This window comes from Pseudochaenichthys georgianus, chromosome 17 (genome assembly GCF_902827115.2).
Source record: "Pseudochaenichthys georgianus chromosome 17, fPseGeo1.2, whole genome shotgun sequence".
Taxonomy (NCBI): domain Eukaryota; kingdom Metazoa; phylum Chordata; class Actinopteri; order Perciformes; family Channichthyidae; genus Pseudochaenichthys; species Pseudochaenichthys georgianus.
Window position 1 is genome coordinate 29,598,539 of NC_047519.1, and position 17,081 is coordinate 29,615,619.

At 39.6% G+C, this 17,081-nt stretch overlaps 1 protein-coding gene across 1 annotated transcript; it reads left to right on the plus strand.

The window, feature by feature from the left end:
• Window positions 1-9,592: 9,592 nt before the first annotated feature.
• Window positions 9,593-17,081, plus strand: atp6v0b (ATPase H+ transporting V0 subunit b). Its single transcript, XM_034104430.2, has 8 exons — window positions 9,593-9,861; window positions 10,725-10,773; window positions 11,188-11,271; window positions 12,503-12,580; window positions 12,984-13,053; window positions 13,560-13,611; window positions 14,715-14,905; window positions 15,134-17,081. The coding sequence occupies exons 1-8, from the start codon at window positions 9,777-9,779 to the stop codon at window positions 15,158-15,160; spliced, it is 636 nt and encodes a 211-aa protein (XP_033960321.1). The 5' UTR covers window positions 9,593-9,776; the 3' UTR covers window positions 15,161-17,081.

Sequence of the window (17,081 nt, forward strand, 5' to 3'; positions counted from 1 at the left end):
TGCCTGCTGTGCCAAAACACCCAGCGTCAGGCAGATGATTTATCGAGGAACGAAACCGAGCCGAGGCCATGATTACATTATTAAATAGTTGGATAATATTTATAAATTATACAGAGTAGATTTTTTCATTTAAGTATTGGTGCTGATTTGGTGGTTGATTATACTTTCAAATGATTGGATCAGGTTTATAGTTTTAACACAGTGTGATATTTGTTTCAAACACTTTCCAAACGAAAAGGCACATCACACTCACTTAATGTATTAACAACCGCTGTCCTTACTTTTAAAGGGTGATAATCTAAGACTGCACTTAGTAATGAATTTAAGCAATTTAAGCAAAGTCTTCACAATTCATGATGCAGGTACAATAATAGAGGAAACAAGGTCAATCTCCATGACACTTTAACCTACAAAGGATAGTTATATTAATTTTATGTTTGAAAAAAATTATACTTTCATATTGGCTTGTAGGTCAAGGCAAGGCAAGGTCAGTTTATTTATATAGCACATTTCAACACAAGGCAATTCAAAGTGCTTTACAAAAATGAAGACATTAAGAAAATGGCATTTAAAAATAGTTATTAAAAAGCAAAGATAATAAAATAAATAAATAATAATATATACATGGATAAAAGTTACAGTGCAGTTTAAGATATGAATATATCAATTAAAAGCAGCAGCAAAAAGAAAAGTCTTCTGCCTGGATTTAAAAGTAAGAGTTGCAGCGGACCTGCAGGTTTCTGGTAGTTTGTTCCAGATATTTGGAGCATAGTAACTGAATGCTGCTTTTGTACTATTTTGTAAGAATATTTTGTGTCTTTGCTTGAGGTAACACTGTATTATATATCCCACATTATTGTTGAAGTATTAATGTCTGGACCCAAAGGAGAAAGAGGCTTTCGAGTAAGAAATGTGTTTTTTTCAGCAGAGCCAGGAGGACATCAGCAATTACAAACAAGCTGAACAAAACGTTTCTTTGAAATACGACACAAGCTTATGAAAGCAACTCATAACTAATGCAAAAACAGTTTTTTTTTCTGGTTATTCCTGCCTTTTATTGAGACTCAATGAACTTGACTAAAGATGCTTGATTTGTGTGGATGGACACAGCATCGGTAGAATCCACACACACAATTATAGTCTCAATGATGTCAATGAATGATGATCACATCAACAGAAATAAGCCTTGAGAGAATGGATGTGCATGTAACAGTTTGTGTGAAAGCTTACATCTTAATTAGAGCCTAATTTTATGTCGAGGCGTTTCGCACCTAAGATCCCGACCAAAAACATCTCAAGAGAAAGCTACAGTGTACCTAAGATCTCAAAGCACTGCAAATTAATAAAACAGATGCAAATGGACACGACACAAGAAAAGTAAGAAACATCTACCCTAATTTAATGACACATGTGCAGCATTTAGAAAACATCTTCTCCAACTTGACAACACTTGAAGCATTCAGAACTAGCGTTGCTGAAACTGAAACTGAAACTGTTTCCAGGTACATTTCTTAAACAATAACAGTGATGGTGTGCACATAAACACACTCATGCTGTCGGAGCTGATTTTGAAAGAAACACCATGCTTTCTGCCCCATCTGTTTTATAAACCCTTCGTATTTTCCAGCATCTTCAGAGGGGACATTTGTATTTAACAACAATCACATATGAGAACACGACATGCTCTCTCGTTATGGTAATGCTTCACTCAGTAATCTGTGAACGTAGCATTATGTAAATGAACTTTGTTCAATGTGACCAATTTGTGGTTGTTTTTTCATTTGTTTCCAAAACCAATTTGTTATAGATGAAATAATAAGAAAAAAGAGGACTCAATATGCTAAACAATATCCTAATCATCTCCAATTTATCCCAACTGATTTATTATGCATATTAAACTATACCATACTGATACAATAGTATATTGAATTTCGTATTCAGCTATATATTGCTTTAATATATTATGTTTGAATGGTCTTGTACTTTTCACCTTAAATTACCTCATCCCATACATTACTGTTTTAAGTATGTTTTGTTGCCATGGCAATATTTAGATGATTCTATTTATACATATGATAGAGCTGGGAGGATACACAGAACCAGCACAAACATATAAGACATATAAGCGATTTAACAGAGTGCGGTGTGCATGTAAACACATTCATTGACACTAAGGCCTTGGAACCACTGATACAAATAAATGTGTCTTGAATCTGTACCTGTCCATTAGGACAGTACAAAGTGTTTCACGCTGCATGCATTCATATGAATTATGAAAGGGTTGGTTATGAAATAAAACCAATGTTCCGTTTTTAATGTTATGTTCAGTGAGGCATGTACATTCATGGTTAGTTTTTTTTGTTGGTTGGGTAATTCAATAGGTTTATACGGTGGCCGGCAGGTGCAAACGCGGAACGGCCCAAAACGCATACATAAGCTGGAAACACCAGCAAATAAATCTCAGCTAAATCTCAGCTAATGGAGAAAATGCTAAATCTGCTATGGGGGGGAGATCCCCGGATTTTATTCACGGAGATTTTCCTGCGTCACTTGCCTCCCCGGGTCCAGACGGCGCTGGCCAACACGCCTGTCACGGAGCCCCGTGCCTTGGCTGAGGAAGCGGATCGTTTTTTCCTGGCTACACAACAGTCCGGTGCAGAGACGTTAGCCGCGACGCTCAGCGGCCCATCTATCGAAAGCCATTTGAGCCATTATTCGCGCGTAGTTTCGCGCAAATTAACGGGGAGGTCCGTTTAAGCGTTTAAGGAGCCTTTGCTCCGATCCCTACTACTCAGCACGGTACTCAGGTGTCCCGGGTTCCCACAGAGCTCCGCTCCGAGCACGTCTCGGTGGACCGGGTGAAGGCTGCTCACCTGGACTTAGACCAGCCGGTGGTGCTGGCTCGACCTCCGCGACGGGGCCGCCCCCTGGCCTCGACCCCTGTCACGGATTTAAGACCTGTTGTTCCGGTCCTCCCCTTCCGGGGGCCGCACAGGCGGAAGTCACTTTTCCGACTCCCGTGCTCAGGAGTCGTGGGGGTCGGTGTGTCGTTCCTCCCCGCCATGCTGATTTTGTTTTTGTGAATTCTTGCTTATTGTGTTGCCACACGAACCCTTTAGTGGGAACATCTGTAGCTTTAGCTGCCATTCTTGCTAGCTCGTCAGGCAGAGCAGTTCATGTGTTAACCTCAAGCCCCCAGGAAGTGCGCCGAGTCTGATGAGAATATTCGTTGTGGCCAAAGGGCGGTACTACACTTCCTTTAGGTTGCTGGGCCCGGAAACACTTTTTCCCATTGACTTACATTGGGAAAGAGTGGTCTATAACTCGTTGGATAATTTTTAAACTAAATAAACAACCCAGTATGAACACGTATAGCCCTCAAGTTGTACAAATGTGCTAATAACGTTATTCTGAGAGATATTTCCCTCTGAATTATGAACGCGCATCTAACCCACGGGACCGCGCCGCCCGGCACGTTTATGTTACGTGTTCAGCACTACATGCGTTTGTCTTTACCCATGGATGCACAATAAGAACGGACCCATATCGCCTTACCCCTAGTTTCCACTGGGTCCGTCTGCGGCGCGTTACGGGCGCGTTGCGGCTGCGCCGCGGCGTCCGCAAGGATCGCGGCCACTCTAGTCAATGGGTGCTATTCCACCAGACGCGTCGCGTTACGGCTCAGAAGCGTCCCAGAAGCGTCTCGCCGCTGGGCTCCGCTCTAAATAGGATTGAAGTCTATTTTACTACGCAACGCAGCCGTAAGGTAATGTCGGGCAGGAAGTGGAACGGTGACAGCATCCGGCCCACCCCCCAAAACCGGTTCCTTCTCCTCCCCCCATCCCTCCTCTGTAGTCTTTCCAGTAGGAGAATAAAGGCCAGCGTTCTCCTTCGGTTGACAGGCACTGTGTGTAAATTATATAGAATAATTATGATGATGAATGCATTTTTTTTACCACTAAAATACAGCAACTCATCTTTGATTCATGTTGTTTATAACTGGGATATTACAATTATTATTAAACCGATGGACTGTCCACTCCAAGTAGGGAATGAGTCCTTACCCCAAGTGAAGGAGTTCAAGTATCTCGGGGTCTTGTTCTCGAGTGAGGGATCAATGGAGCGTGAGATGGGCCGGAGAATCGGAGCAGCGGGAGCGGTATTGTCGCTTTACCGCTCCGAAAAGGGAGCTGAGCCGGAAGGCAAAGCTCTCTGTCTACCGGGCCATTTTCGTTCCTACCCTCACCTATGGTCATGAAGGATGGGTCATGACCGAAAGAACGAGATCGCGGATACAAGCGGCCGAGATGGGTTTCCTCTGCCGGGTGGCTGGTGTCTCCCTTAGAGATAAGGTGAGAAGTTCGGTCATCAGGGAGGGACTCGGAGTTGAGCCGCTCCTCCTTCGCGTCGAAAGAAGCCAGTTGAGGTGGTTTCGGGCACCTAGTTAGGATGCCACCTGGGCGCCTCCCTAGGGAGGTGTTCCAGGCACGTCCAGCTGGGAAGAGACCAAGGGGTAGACCTAGGACCAGGTGGAGGGATTATATCTCTTCGCTGGCCTGGGAGCGCCTTGGGATCCTCCAGTCAGAGCTGGTTGATGTCGCCAGGGAAAAGAAAGTTTGGGGCTCTCTGCTGGAACTGCTACCCCCGCGACCCGACCACGGATAAGCGGGGAGAAGATGGATTAATTATGTCTGTAGTCTACAACACAACAAAATAGGAAATAACAACAATAAACACGATTTAAACAGACACAAAAATAAACCATTTAACTACGTAGACTACTTACTTTCTTGTAGAAGTACAAATGTCTGTGACGTTTCACTCTTTCAAAAGTTGGGCCATTTTATCATCATGCGCTAATGAGCAACTCTCATACCTAATGAGCAACTCTCATACCTCTCACGCTGTATACAGTTCTTATTATACATCCATGGTTAACCTCTCTGATATTAATGGATAATAAATATTGGAACTCCATTCTTAATACACCGCCTCCGACTCCCTTTTCACGGCACTACAATGGTTACATTTCTTGAGTTTTGAATGCAAATGTTAGCAACTAACTACCCACAGCAGCAACACATTCCTTCACATTTTAATTTTACATTAAAGTATTTCGTGAGGCCTTCTAACATTTTTTTAAATATAACTAGGGTTGTAGTTGAAGAGTTTGTCAATTAACATGAACCCAAGCTGTTGCCTGGCAACGCAATCGCACAACGTCACGTCCGTTAATTCCACCACCCCACAAATGGATTAACATCGATTTATTTAATACATTAATGTAGCCTTTGTTTCTGCTAAAAGAGGTGTCGACCAGCTGGGGCAACAAGAAAATCGTCGAAATCGAGTGTAACAATTAAAAAATAAATAATTATTATATTAATATTGACAATAACAAACGACGGGGTTCACAATGCTGACTGACAGGATAAGAGCGGGGAGGAGTGTATGGGTGAGAGGAAAACAGCCGCAGGTCAAATGGAAATAACCGTCAGCTGTTGTAAATAAACAGAGCCTTTTGTTGTTTTGTCCAGAAGTTCAAAATTATCTTTGTTCCAGAACTTCCAGTTAAGATCAACTAATCATTCATGTATGAAAGAAATTGCACTTTTGATATAAGCTATGATATGCTATGATGATAAATAAATATTTCCAACTGTGTCTATATGCAGGTCCATTTCCAGGGTATAGTTCAGTTAGCACCTACGGGATTTGACCACATGTGTTTAAAGATTGATGTCGTCCTTTTTGTGCACCACAATCATGCTATGTATTGATTTTCTTTGAAAGATAACCAATTACTGTCGGCATTACATAATCATTATTCCTTTGACGAAGCAAAGGAACAGATGGAAAGCACCAGATCACAACATCACACAATTCTTTACCTCGGTCATTAAGATTGGTAACAATAATTCATACCTGTACTGCATTACCTTTCCCTTTCATCGATCACACATTACATTACATTACACTTGTTAGATGCTTTTTCTCCAAAGCGACTTACATCCATTCAGTACTACTGTGGGCAATCCCCACAGGAGCAATTTGGGGTGAAGTGTCTTGCCCAGGGACACAAAGACATGCTGACTGCAGTGGGACTCAAACTTGCTAACCCCTGATTCAAAGTTTAGCGCACTATGAAAAAAGATGTCTTGCATTTGCTGAACCAGCTGTTTCTTGGTCATCACAAACAAAGTAAAACACCCTTATGACAGTTAACAAAAAAGCAAAAAAGTATTGCAATGGGAAATTTCGCTATTTTCCACTTTTTTTGTTGTTGCTCTGGACAGATGGGTCTCTCTAATGTTTCTTTGGGATTCCTGAATTTGTGCTGGTGCAGAGGTAAGAAGACAGAACAGAGAGAAATGCTGGTTGGCAACAATTACTTCTTACTGATGGTTGGCCCTTTAAATGAAGGAGAGGGGAAAAAAGGACTTCAGGACTGGCCCTGCGAGGCCCTATGGTACTCGTCATGGCCGTCAATTTGTTAGAAGAAGTGGTGGGGATAATTTCGCCTGATTTAACATCAGCAGAGCAGAAGGCAACATATATCCCTCCCCTGGGTGTTGAACCTCCAGCACCTGCATGAAAAAACAATACATAGACCTCTGGACCACCAATGAGTTTTTCAAACAATGAAGCCCAACTAAAGGTTTTGCGGTGTTGTGATTTGGAGGGAATTTGTAGCTTTATGCACACAACGAGCACACAGGTAAGGAGGACAGAACATGACATGAGTAGAAAATAAACAAATAAAGGAATACAAAATACAATAATAAATAAATGTGAAAAAAAAACCTGAAATATGTAATGTTGAAATAAATACAGGGATAAATAAATACACCAAAAATGATGTTGGTATTAAAGGTTTTGCTACTACCTAAAACTCAGTAGAAGGAGTGTAAGGGAAGGAGTTTTTAACAGGTTTGAGATCTTTGAAGTTCTCACTATAGCACTGAGATCCAAGCAGCACAATAAACACTAGGATAAATCAACATGATACAGTAACTGCATGGCTGGGATTGAACCCACCACCTTCTGAATCAAAGACAACAGCTCTTCCTCTCAGCCGAAATGTGGGCTGTTGTTCAGAAATGATAAAGTCATAGGCGGAATGTCCCAGTCGAGAAAACCGTTTTGTTGTAAGAATGGAGGTTTTTTTAAACAGGCAAAAACAACTGAAGTCTCCAGCGCAAATGACGCCTATGGTACTCGTTGAATAATATCTGATCTGTGATGGAACAGAAGACAAAACTGAAAGGGTTTATGGCTGAGTGACTTCTGTGGCCTCAGAGATTAAACCTGCCACAGATTGCCTATAGAATGGCAAAATGAGGATGGCATTGGGGACACTATCCTTGAAGGGACAAGCACTGGCAGAGCCGGTGTTGAAATCAGGATTTCTTTGTTCCGTCAGCCCCATAGCAAAGACAGTTTCTTGAATTATGTTAAAATGTTATTCTAATTTATTTTACTTTCCCTCAACAAAGCCATCTTTGGTTACGAACAGGGTTTATATCCCATGAGTTTTAGCGATATACTTGATGTTTATTTATTTTTTACGTTTGTATTTTGTCATAAAAGTACACATTAACAGTTTTAGCTCATCCATTTACAGTTCAATAAGGAAAAGCTATAGGAGGCCAGCTGTGGATTGTTATGGAAAGGCCTCCCCCTGGTGGATCGTCAACAGTCATGTATATGAACTGCAATCACCATTTTAAAACGATATACAGTTTATGGTGAAATCTTGAGTTCCACAGATTAAGCAAAAAGAGCACTTTATGGCATTTTATAAGAATACAAAAAAAGCTTTTAGCATTTTTTTGTGGCTAAAATGATGAAATGATTAATGATATGATATTGTTTTTGTTGTGAACTGCAGCCATTTTTTTTAAAACACACCGCACATTTTGTATACATTAATGAAAATTAAAGTCTTTCCAAAAATAAAAGTTTAATGACAAGAAGAGGAGTCAATATTAATACCATTATAATATTTATTTGGATAACAATGATGTTCCAAGTTGATAAACTAGATAAAATAACACACTTTAAACGATGCTGTGTACCAGGGCCGTATTCACCATATACATTGGGGGGGGGACATTCCCCCCCAATATTCAGATACACTCAAAATGTCCCCCCCAATAAATAGTAAAAAAAAAAGAAGTTTAGATTTTTAGATTTTTTAATTTAAATAAAATTGCTATTCTATGACTTCTTTATTTTGGTTACTTGTATACTTGAAATCTATATTTTCTGTTATTGTGAGCTTCACCAAAATGATATTTCTTTTCATATGTAAATTGGTTCCTTATTTTGTACCCGCGGGTGTATTTCGCTGTTGCACGTCTGAGTCCACCTTCAGTTAGCTTGATGCTCCAAGCAGGTCAGTCATGTTTTAATTTGCCCTCCATCAGTTCTGGTATCTTTTCTAGTTAGCCCTAAAGTAATCTATATTATTTTATTTCGTAATGGTAATGTTAATGAACCCTCCGGTTTAGCTTCTTTGTGTAAGTAACTTGTAGTTCTGATGTTAAAACCGAACTTTTCAGGAATAGTAGCTAACTAGCTGTGGGCTAGCTGGTTTCAGTTGTTAGCCTCCCTAGAGGAGGTTAGGTCCCCCACCCACCCACACCCCCCGTCAAATTGTCCCACCCACATTGAGGATGCTTCCTACACCCATGCCTGAGACACAGTTTTGTGACTATTGTTGTGTTTTGCCCCCACGGGCAGGGGCATGGGGTTTAACAGGTTTTAAAGTATCCAATGTGTTAGTGATTTTTTATGTATTTTCCTTTAGAATGGCAGGAAATTAGTATTCAAATTTGTATTGAATTGTTGGTCCCCCCCAATGTTGACCCCATGAATACGGCCCTGCTGTGTACTAATCTATAATCTGTATCAATTTTGAATCTGTGTATTTATCCAAGCACAAATGGTATTATGACACCTCCTTGACCATGTTTTTTAATTCAGAGCTTCTCACAAAGCTTTTTGTTTGTCATACAGTACAGGTAAGTTGGTCAACACATGCTTTGATAATGCTGTCACACAGTGCTTTTAAATTCCTTGTAATCAGTACAAAGTCATTTACAGTAGGGCCTCCACCGTGTCCTTGATAGAGCCCTTGCTTGCATCACACAAATGCATTCATTAGTTCATTAGTTACATTTATAAAGTGTGGGGCTGCTGTAAATTGGGGCAGATTTAATGAGTTTATATTTGTGTAATTAGTCCTATTTTAAGTCGTTATGTTAATGTTTAACCGGGATCTAAAAAAACAGATCTGTCTTTTTGTATATGCTGTAGTCCTGAGTCTCGTGACTGATACACCAAGTCAATTGTGACATCTAGCGTTCATTACATGTGCTGCTGATAGGACGTAGAGTAATAGGACTTTTATTATTCTTTATTATATGTCAAGATTGGTGCATTGTATCCTAACATAAAATTGTAATACTGTTTATTGTAAAATACAAAGAACAAATAAACATTTAAATGAACGCTGTCACTGAGAAATCGTTTTTTTACTGAGGAGAAAAGATAACCGGATCCAGGATCCAGCCCACTAGGCTCTGGTCACATGCTTCTCAAGCTGGATCACCTGACATCATCCAGCTTCTCCTTTTGATGCTGTGTATGCTCCATCGACTCATAGTGATTCTTCAAACAGTATTATTTCGTTCGCTTAACTTTTCTGGCCTCAAATTGTATATTTGAGCCGAGGATATCTCTCTGATCCTGCAGGTTACAGCACCGGGTAGATGCTGCTAGAGTGCATGATGAACGGACACGCTATTCTGTATACGGGGATCACTGTGGCCTTCTGGACCACCATACTAATCGTCGGTAAGATTATATGTTTTCCTTCAAGAAATTGTCAGAATATTTGATTCAATGAATTACATATTCTGTTTCCTAATCATATGCAATAATACCAGCCATAGCAGTATGTCTTTATTCACGGCAAAGCCCGTTTTGATCGTGTTTGACAGCTATAAAATGGGACGTGTCTAAATCATGGGACAAGAGTGTTTGCGGCTGTTTCCATTTTGTTTGCTAGCTTCTCTTGAGAGTGAAAATTGCTAATTTTGGGGAACAATAATATTCATACATGCTGGTAATAATACCCAGAAGACGGCAAAAAAGACCTAGTTGCTGAGTGTTTCGACATTTTTTATAGCTATTATTTAACACAAGACACCGGATCGTGCATCCTAGTTAGCCGTTAGCATGCATTTAAAGCTAATGACAGGTAGCTCATAGCTAGCGTTAAGGTATGCAGCGTTTACACATTGGAACACATTGTTTACTATGTATGTTGACTAGATGGAGACTTTTGCTTGTGGGAGTTATAATAAAATCCCGGGTTGTTGTTCTTTTAATGGTTTATGTTGGTACATTTTTACCTAAGCTAACGTTAGCTGGCTAGCTGTTCCTCTAACAGCTGACTGAACAGGAACTGCAGCAATTTTCACGTGAGAGTGAGCTATCACACTAAAGCAACAACTTCTATCCATTTCTTTAGCACGTAAATGTGACATTTACACGTTGTTCAGGAACACAAAGTATATTAAAGCAGTAACATACTGTAAATGTCTCTCCTTAAGGGCTGAACTCTACACTTAAAGCCAAACGTACTTATTAATATGCATCTGAATGGCCCTTTTAACACTTTCTCATCTAATTTAATACATTTATTTTTTCCATAGGTACCTGCTATACCATATTTGACCTTGGATTCCGCTTTGATGTGGCATGGTAAGCAATATTGGATTCAAGCATTATAATCATTAGACATTTCTGAACAAGGATCAAATACACTTAGTTATTTTTTAGTTGCATGAGCCTATCCTGAAAAGTAGAAACAGAAAGTGTTATGGTAACATAACTTCCTGGACTTTTGCTCAATTGCAATAATACTATGATAGTTCCTCATAACAAATACCAGTTTATGGCTGTTAAACATAGCACATTACTGTTGCAATTCATTGTATCTTGTCTTTGTGAAGGTGGCACTTTCCTTCACGTGACGTAAAATATAGTTATTTTAATTATATGCAAGTATAAAATCAGATCAGAATGAATTGTCCTCAAACCAAGCATTAGCATTTTTCTGCTTTACAATTTAGCTTATAAAGTATTGTCTTCATCATCTGTACGTCTCTATTTCAGGTTCCTCACAGAGACTTCTCCTTTCATGTGGGCCAATCTGGGCATTGGCTTGGCCATCTCTCTGTCTGTGGTGGGAGCAGCCTGGTGAGTAGCTAACACAACAAACTCTAAAGTTTAAATAGTTATTTCTTAAGTTAGCCAGAGGCAAGGTAAGGCAAGTTTATTTATATTGCACTTTTCAACACAAGGCAATTCAAAGTGCTTTACAAAAAATGAAAGACATTAAGCATTAAAAAAGAAAAGCTAATAAAATAAACATTAAAAGAAAAAATACATGGATAAAAGTTACAGTGCAGTTTAAGATATGAATAGTTCAATTAAAAGCAGCGACAAAAAGAAAAGTCTTCAGCCTGGACTTAAAAGTAGTAAGAGTTGCAGCGGACCTGCAGGTTTCTGGGAGTTTGTTCCAGATATTTGGAGCATAATAACTGAATGCTGAGGTGGTGGTATTTTCAGGCCTAGAATGCTCTGGCCTATTATAACATAGTTTCCTCTTTCTTGAAACACTCAAGTATCATCATGTGGAAATGTGGAACTGGAAAATCTTAGATTTTGCAACAGAGGAACACTTTTGAGCATCTTTCGGATGGAGATTGGAGCTTTTTTAGTCTCTCAGGTTGTTGTTGAGCTTGCTAATTAGCTATAATGTCAGTTATAACAAAACACATGTGATGTTCCTTTTTACATTTTCTACAATTGACTTCAAGGGTTGTGTGATAAATAAAAAGGACTTTAAAGAACTACCACTGAAGCTTGAGTGATCCATAGCCTCACACCACCTTACATCTTCTATTAAAAGTGTCTCTTGAACGCACAACTGAGGGCTGAGGTGCATGTACACTTAAATGTAAGATTCCTTTCCTCGACTAAACATCGCAGAGTAACAAAATAGCCATTGTTTTACAAATTAACGATTTATAATATATATTTTGTTTTGCTCCAATGTGGTAGTGACATTGTTGGCTTTGCTTTGCATTGCTGCTTTCAAAACCTTATTTCTCTGCTTGTGGATGGAAATAAATCATGGGAGAAAAGTGTGGAGAAGCTGCCACTAAGGGAAATCATTGATTCACCAGCATGAGCAGCCAGTCGGAGAGCTCTCCGAAGGGCTTCCTCTGATGCAGAACTGGCTGTACAGCTGCAGATAAGGGCACATTCAAGCCAATGTTGTGGGACCAGGAGAGCTAACATTTTCCTCAGTCTGACTTTTATACTTTACATTTTTTTTTTTGGATCTGCCAATTGTCATTTTCACACTGGTTTTCTGTCATGTTGTATGTGTGATTATTATCTGATTATTGTGTTTGTTTTCAAGGGGGATCTACATCACCGGCTCAAGCATCATTGGTGGTGGTGTCAAGGCTCCACGAATTAAAACCAAGAATTTGGTCAGGTAGGTTCATTCAAGAACAAAAAACACTCCTTCCAGCCTTCTTTGCTCTTTGATACCTAATGGATAAGCAGCGTAAAGTGACCCAGTGCTTTCTGTATCAAGAGCTTAAATATACAGTCTGATGTTTTTATATCTGTAACTTCTCAAATTAGAAGTGCAGCTTTGAACAAGTATAGGGGAGCTACATAATTGCACTGTGGTAATAACACTTTATGTAAAACCAGCATCAGGAAAACACTGCGTCCTTTTATTGGCCATCGCAAAACTGTGACAAGCATCGATAAGTGACTTTCAGGCTAGCCAGTAAATTATGTCATTTTATGGTTACTTGCGAGAACCATTTGCAATCTAAAAAAATGAATTATTTCTCACACTTTGTTTATGTTTGTATTTCTCCCTCTAGCATCATCTTCTGTGAAGCTGTAGCAATCTATGGGATCATCATGGCAATTGTAATCAGCAACATGGCGGAGGTAAGCATTACATGTTTTTCTTGTTCCTGATGAAGAACAATGTGAATTTATCTATTTTGCCTCTAGAGGGTATTGGAGACAGGAGCACTGTACATGAAACGGCACCGCCTGAATTAAATAACTATACATTTCATTTCATTTCATTTCAAACCTTTATTTAACCAGATTGGTCCCATTGAGATCATAGATCTCTTTTTCAAGGGAGACCTGCAGCATATAGGTTCCACATGAAACATAAAACAATAAAGGACATTATATTTACAGGATACATAGTTATAGACATTTACAAGTGCCCATTGTATCGGCAAGCATTTCATTTACCCTAGCTTTAAAAACATGCAGAGGAATGAGATTGCTCAGTTTCAATTCTTGCTGAAGATTGTTCCAAGCAAGTGGAGCTGCGCACATAAATACATATGGGACATTAAGAAGTTTAATATAATTTCAACAACAGTGTGAGGATGTTTTCTCTATGGCTCTAAAAAAGAATCTCTTTCATTTTATAGAGCTTCAGCGGAACAACTCCTGAGACCATTGGGGCAAGGAACTACCAGGCTGGTAAGAAAACAGAACTAAAGCTACTGAAAGAAACACATAAATGAAAAATCCTCTCAAAAGATGTTGGGTTTTGGGCGAATCTTTAAAAATCCTATAGACCCCAAATGCATTTTCACTCAAAAAATATTAGGCTTAAATATACGGTAGTACTACTTTTAAATAAAAATTGCCCTTCCAGACATTTGAAGAAATCGGAACAAGTTTATTTTAAATTAAATGAAATCAACTATTTCTCCAAACCTGACAGGGTGTTTAATTATGAAGAATAAGAAACTATGCTATGAAATACTGCGGGATTTATTTATAGTTGTGTGTTGTATACACTTACATTTATATAGCCCCTTTCATAAACCCAAGGATGCCATACATGTGTTTGAATGTTAGGATCCATTTTAAAATTCTTTTATTTACTTTTAAATCCCTAAATGGCATGACCCCACCATACCTTGCTGAGCTGCTACAGCATTACACGCCGAACCGCCCTCTCAGGTCAGCGGACCAACTGCTCCTGAATGTGCCTAAAACCAGGTCAAAGCTCAGAGGGGACCGTTGCTTCTCTGTAGCGGCTCCCAAACTGTGGAACGCTCTGCCCCTGGAGATCAGACAGGCCTCCACACTGCCTGCTTTTAAATCGCTTCTTAAAACCCACCTCTTCTCCTTAGCGTTTTAACATTTGGCGTTTCAACATCTTTTAGAGTGTTGCTTTTTTTGCATTTAAATTGTTTTTTGTTTTTACTTGTACTTGTTTTATGGTGTGTGAGCTGAGCTGTGTTTCATCTATTTGCCTGTACAGCACTTTGGTCTGGAGGTTTAAAGTGCTTTATAAATAAAGTTGTATTGTATGTGTGTAGACTACTGGAAGAATAGCCAATGCTGGTGCTTACAGAGAACATTAAGAAATTGAGGAAAGAGACGTACACACTCGGGAGTGTGTACGTCTCTTGTTGGTTTTTGTATTTTGATTGACCTTAAAAAAAAAGGAGTAGCTCTACTCATCTCATTGAACCTGTATAATGACAATAAAGGATTCTATTCTATCTATAAAGTACTTATTCTTTCTTTCTCACAAAGGTTTCTGACTCATTTGATTTGCGTCCCACCAGGTTACTCTATGTTCGGAGCCGGTCTGACTGTGGGCTTCTCCAACCTCTTCTGTGGCATCTGTGTCGGCATCGTGGGCAGCGGAGCAGCGCTGGCGGACGCCCAGAACGGCAACCTCTTTGTGAAGATCCTCATTGTGGAAATCTTTGGCAGTGCAATTGGCCTGTTTGGTGTCATTGTAGCCATTCTGCAGGTGAATGAGTCAGGCGGCTGCTTCTTTTTTTACTACGCCTTCATTATCGTTCTTCTTCTCCTTAGCAGAGGAAGCTATCCACGGCTTTTGTTTGCAGCTATAGGCTTGTGTTATTGACCATTGCTGCAGAGCTCTGAGAAATGTCATTGCAAAGTCTAACTGGATCTATATTATGTGGATGTCTCTTTATTTGAAATTGTAACAACTGTTTTCTTTTTTCTCCCTCAGACATCGAAAGTAAAGATGGGTGACTAGAGGATGCACTCCCACGCTGAGAAGATAAAATGACACTGCTGGAAAATAAGATGGATTATTGTGTAAATACATCGTAAATTATTTAAATGTCTATTTGCCTGGTATTGTTTTTAACCATCATTTATGCAAGAGTGGTACTTCCACAACCGACTGTCTCGTCTTGAGAGAAACATCAATGTTGAAAAGTGAAGGAGAAAATCGCGAGATGCCATTGTACCTTTTTCTGTGCATTTCTTGATGTAAACGAGTCCCTGTATCCCTCCTTCAGTTCAGCTTGATGTGTAGTACAAGCAGAATGTACATGGATTTTACATCCACTAACATCAGCCTGTCTGTAGACCTGACCGCTGTAAATACAACTTGCAGCCTTATTATATTGAAGTTGGGGCATTTTCATGACATCCTTTATCTCGGACACTTGATAAATAATTAGTTAAAAATGACACCAGCGTATTTGAAAATATTTGTGTGTGTGTGTGTATGCTGGACATGTGATCTTTCATTTTTTCCTGTGAAGCATGAGGGTGTTTACCATTGTGTGTATTACTGTAGCCTGGATTTCCTTTTTTTTGTTTTTCTAACTGTTCTTTGGTAATAATAAGCAAGTGGTCCTTAATCTACACAGTGGCCCAAATACAGTATTCGTCAGGTCTCTCGCTGTAGAAGTGACACGAGTCGGAACTATTGAATTGGAGCACTGATCTGAAATCTTTAGTATGGTCACTGAAGAATGCTCCAAGAGAGGCTTAATATAGTAAGATGACAGCCAAGCCGCAGCCCTGCTCTAAATATGTCATCCTGTCAGTCAGTTCCCCAAAATGTTTTGGAGCTTAGATGTCTTCATTTGGATCCATGAGTCTCCTGAACATATATGCGTGCTATAACTTCCTTGTTCCCCAGAGTGTGCTAGTTTTAATAAGGTTCCTTTTTCTGGCATTTTTTAAAAGGAGGAATTAGAACTAAACTTTTACTTTACAAAAATTGCCATCTGAGTCTCATGTCCCGATTCAACTTCTATTATCTTAGCCAGCAAAGAGGAATTCATTTTTAGAGAGGACCACCAGTTTACTCGAGGTCTTCAGAGGACATGTTTTGTACAGAAAGCTTCTCTGACTTTGATTTTCTGTAATCTCAGGAGGTCTGGCACCCAAAGTTATGGAGGCATAGCAAACTTTACATCTACAGATTTGTAGGTATACTTATTTCACACAGAAATTGCATTCTACAAACCTTCACACTTGTTTATTTGTATTGAAAGGTTTTGTCTTTTTTTTAACCTGTCTGTTCTAGTCCGTGTTCCCAAATCATACATTCCTTATTAAAGTAGCGTCATGTGTGCAAAGCTGAGTCTTGCTTGGGAGTACAATGCAATTTGAATGACCAAATAAGACCCATGCTGCATCAACTAAGCCATCAATACATCTGTCACCGAAGTTCTCATGTACATCACGCAAGCTGTGCAGTGTTAAGCTGTTTCCCATTGACCTGTAAAAAAGGGTTCTCGTTAGGTAACACTTTATGTTCTTGATGCATCATTCCATTCAGATAGATGACAGACCGTGGATTATTGGAAATTGTCTCAAATCTTTTCTATAATTATCCCCCTCTGAACCTTAATGCTGGGAAACTGGATTGTCCTTAACATATCTTGGCCTGCCCTCCCAAAGGTGTCAAAGCAGAAGGATTGTCTTTGCCCTGATGATGGATTTGAGATGTTGGCATAGCATTCCTTTGGTGAACCAGGCCCTGTACCAACCCCCAGGCTTTCAGTGAGTGTAGTTGGTACCGTGTGTGCATTATGTTGATGTGATGGTGAGCAGAAAATAAAGTCATTGTTTTTGACATTGTGTATGATAATAAAATACCAGATCTTCCTTCTGGCTTCATAAATGTCACTGAGAAAATAAAATTGTCCAATCTA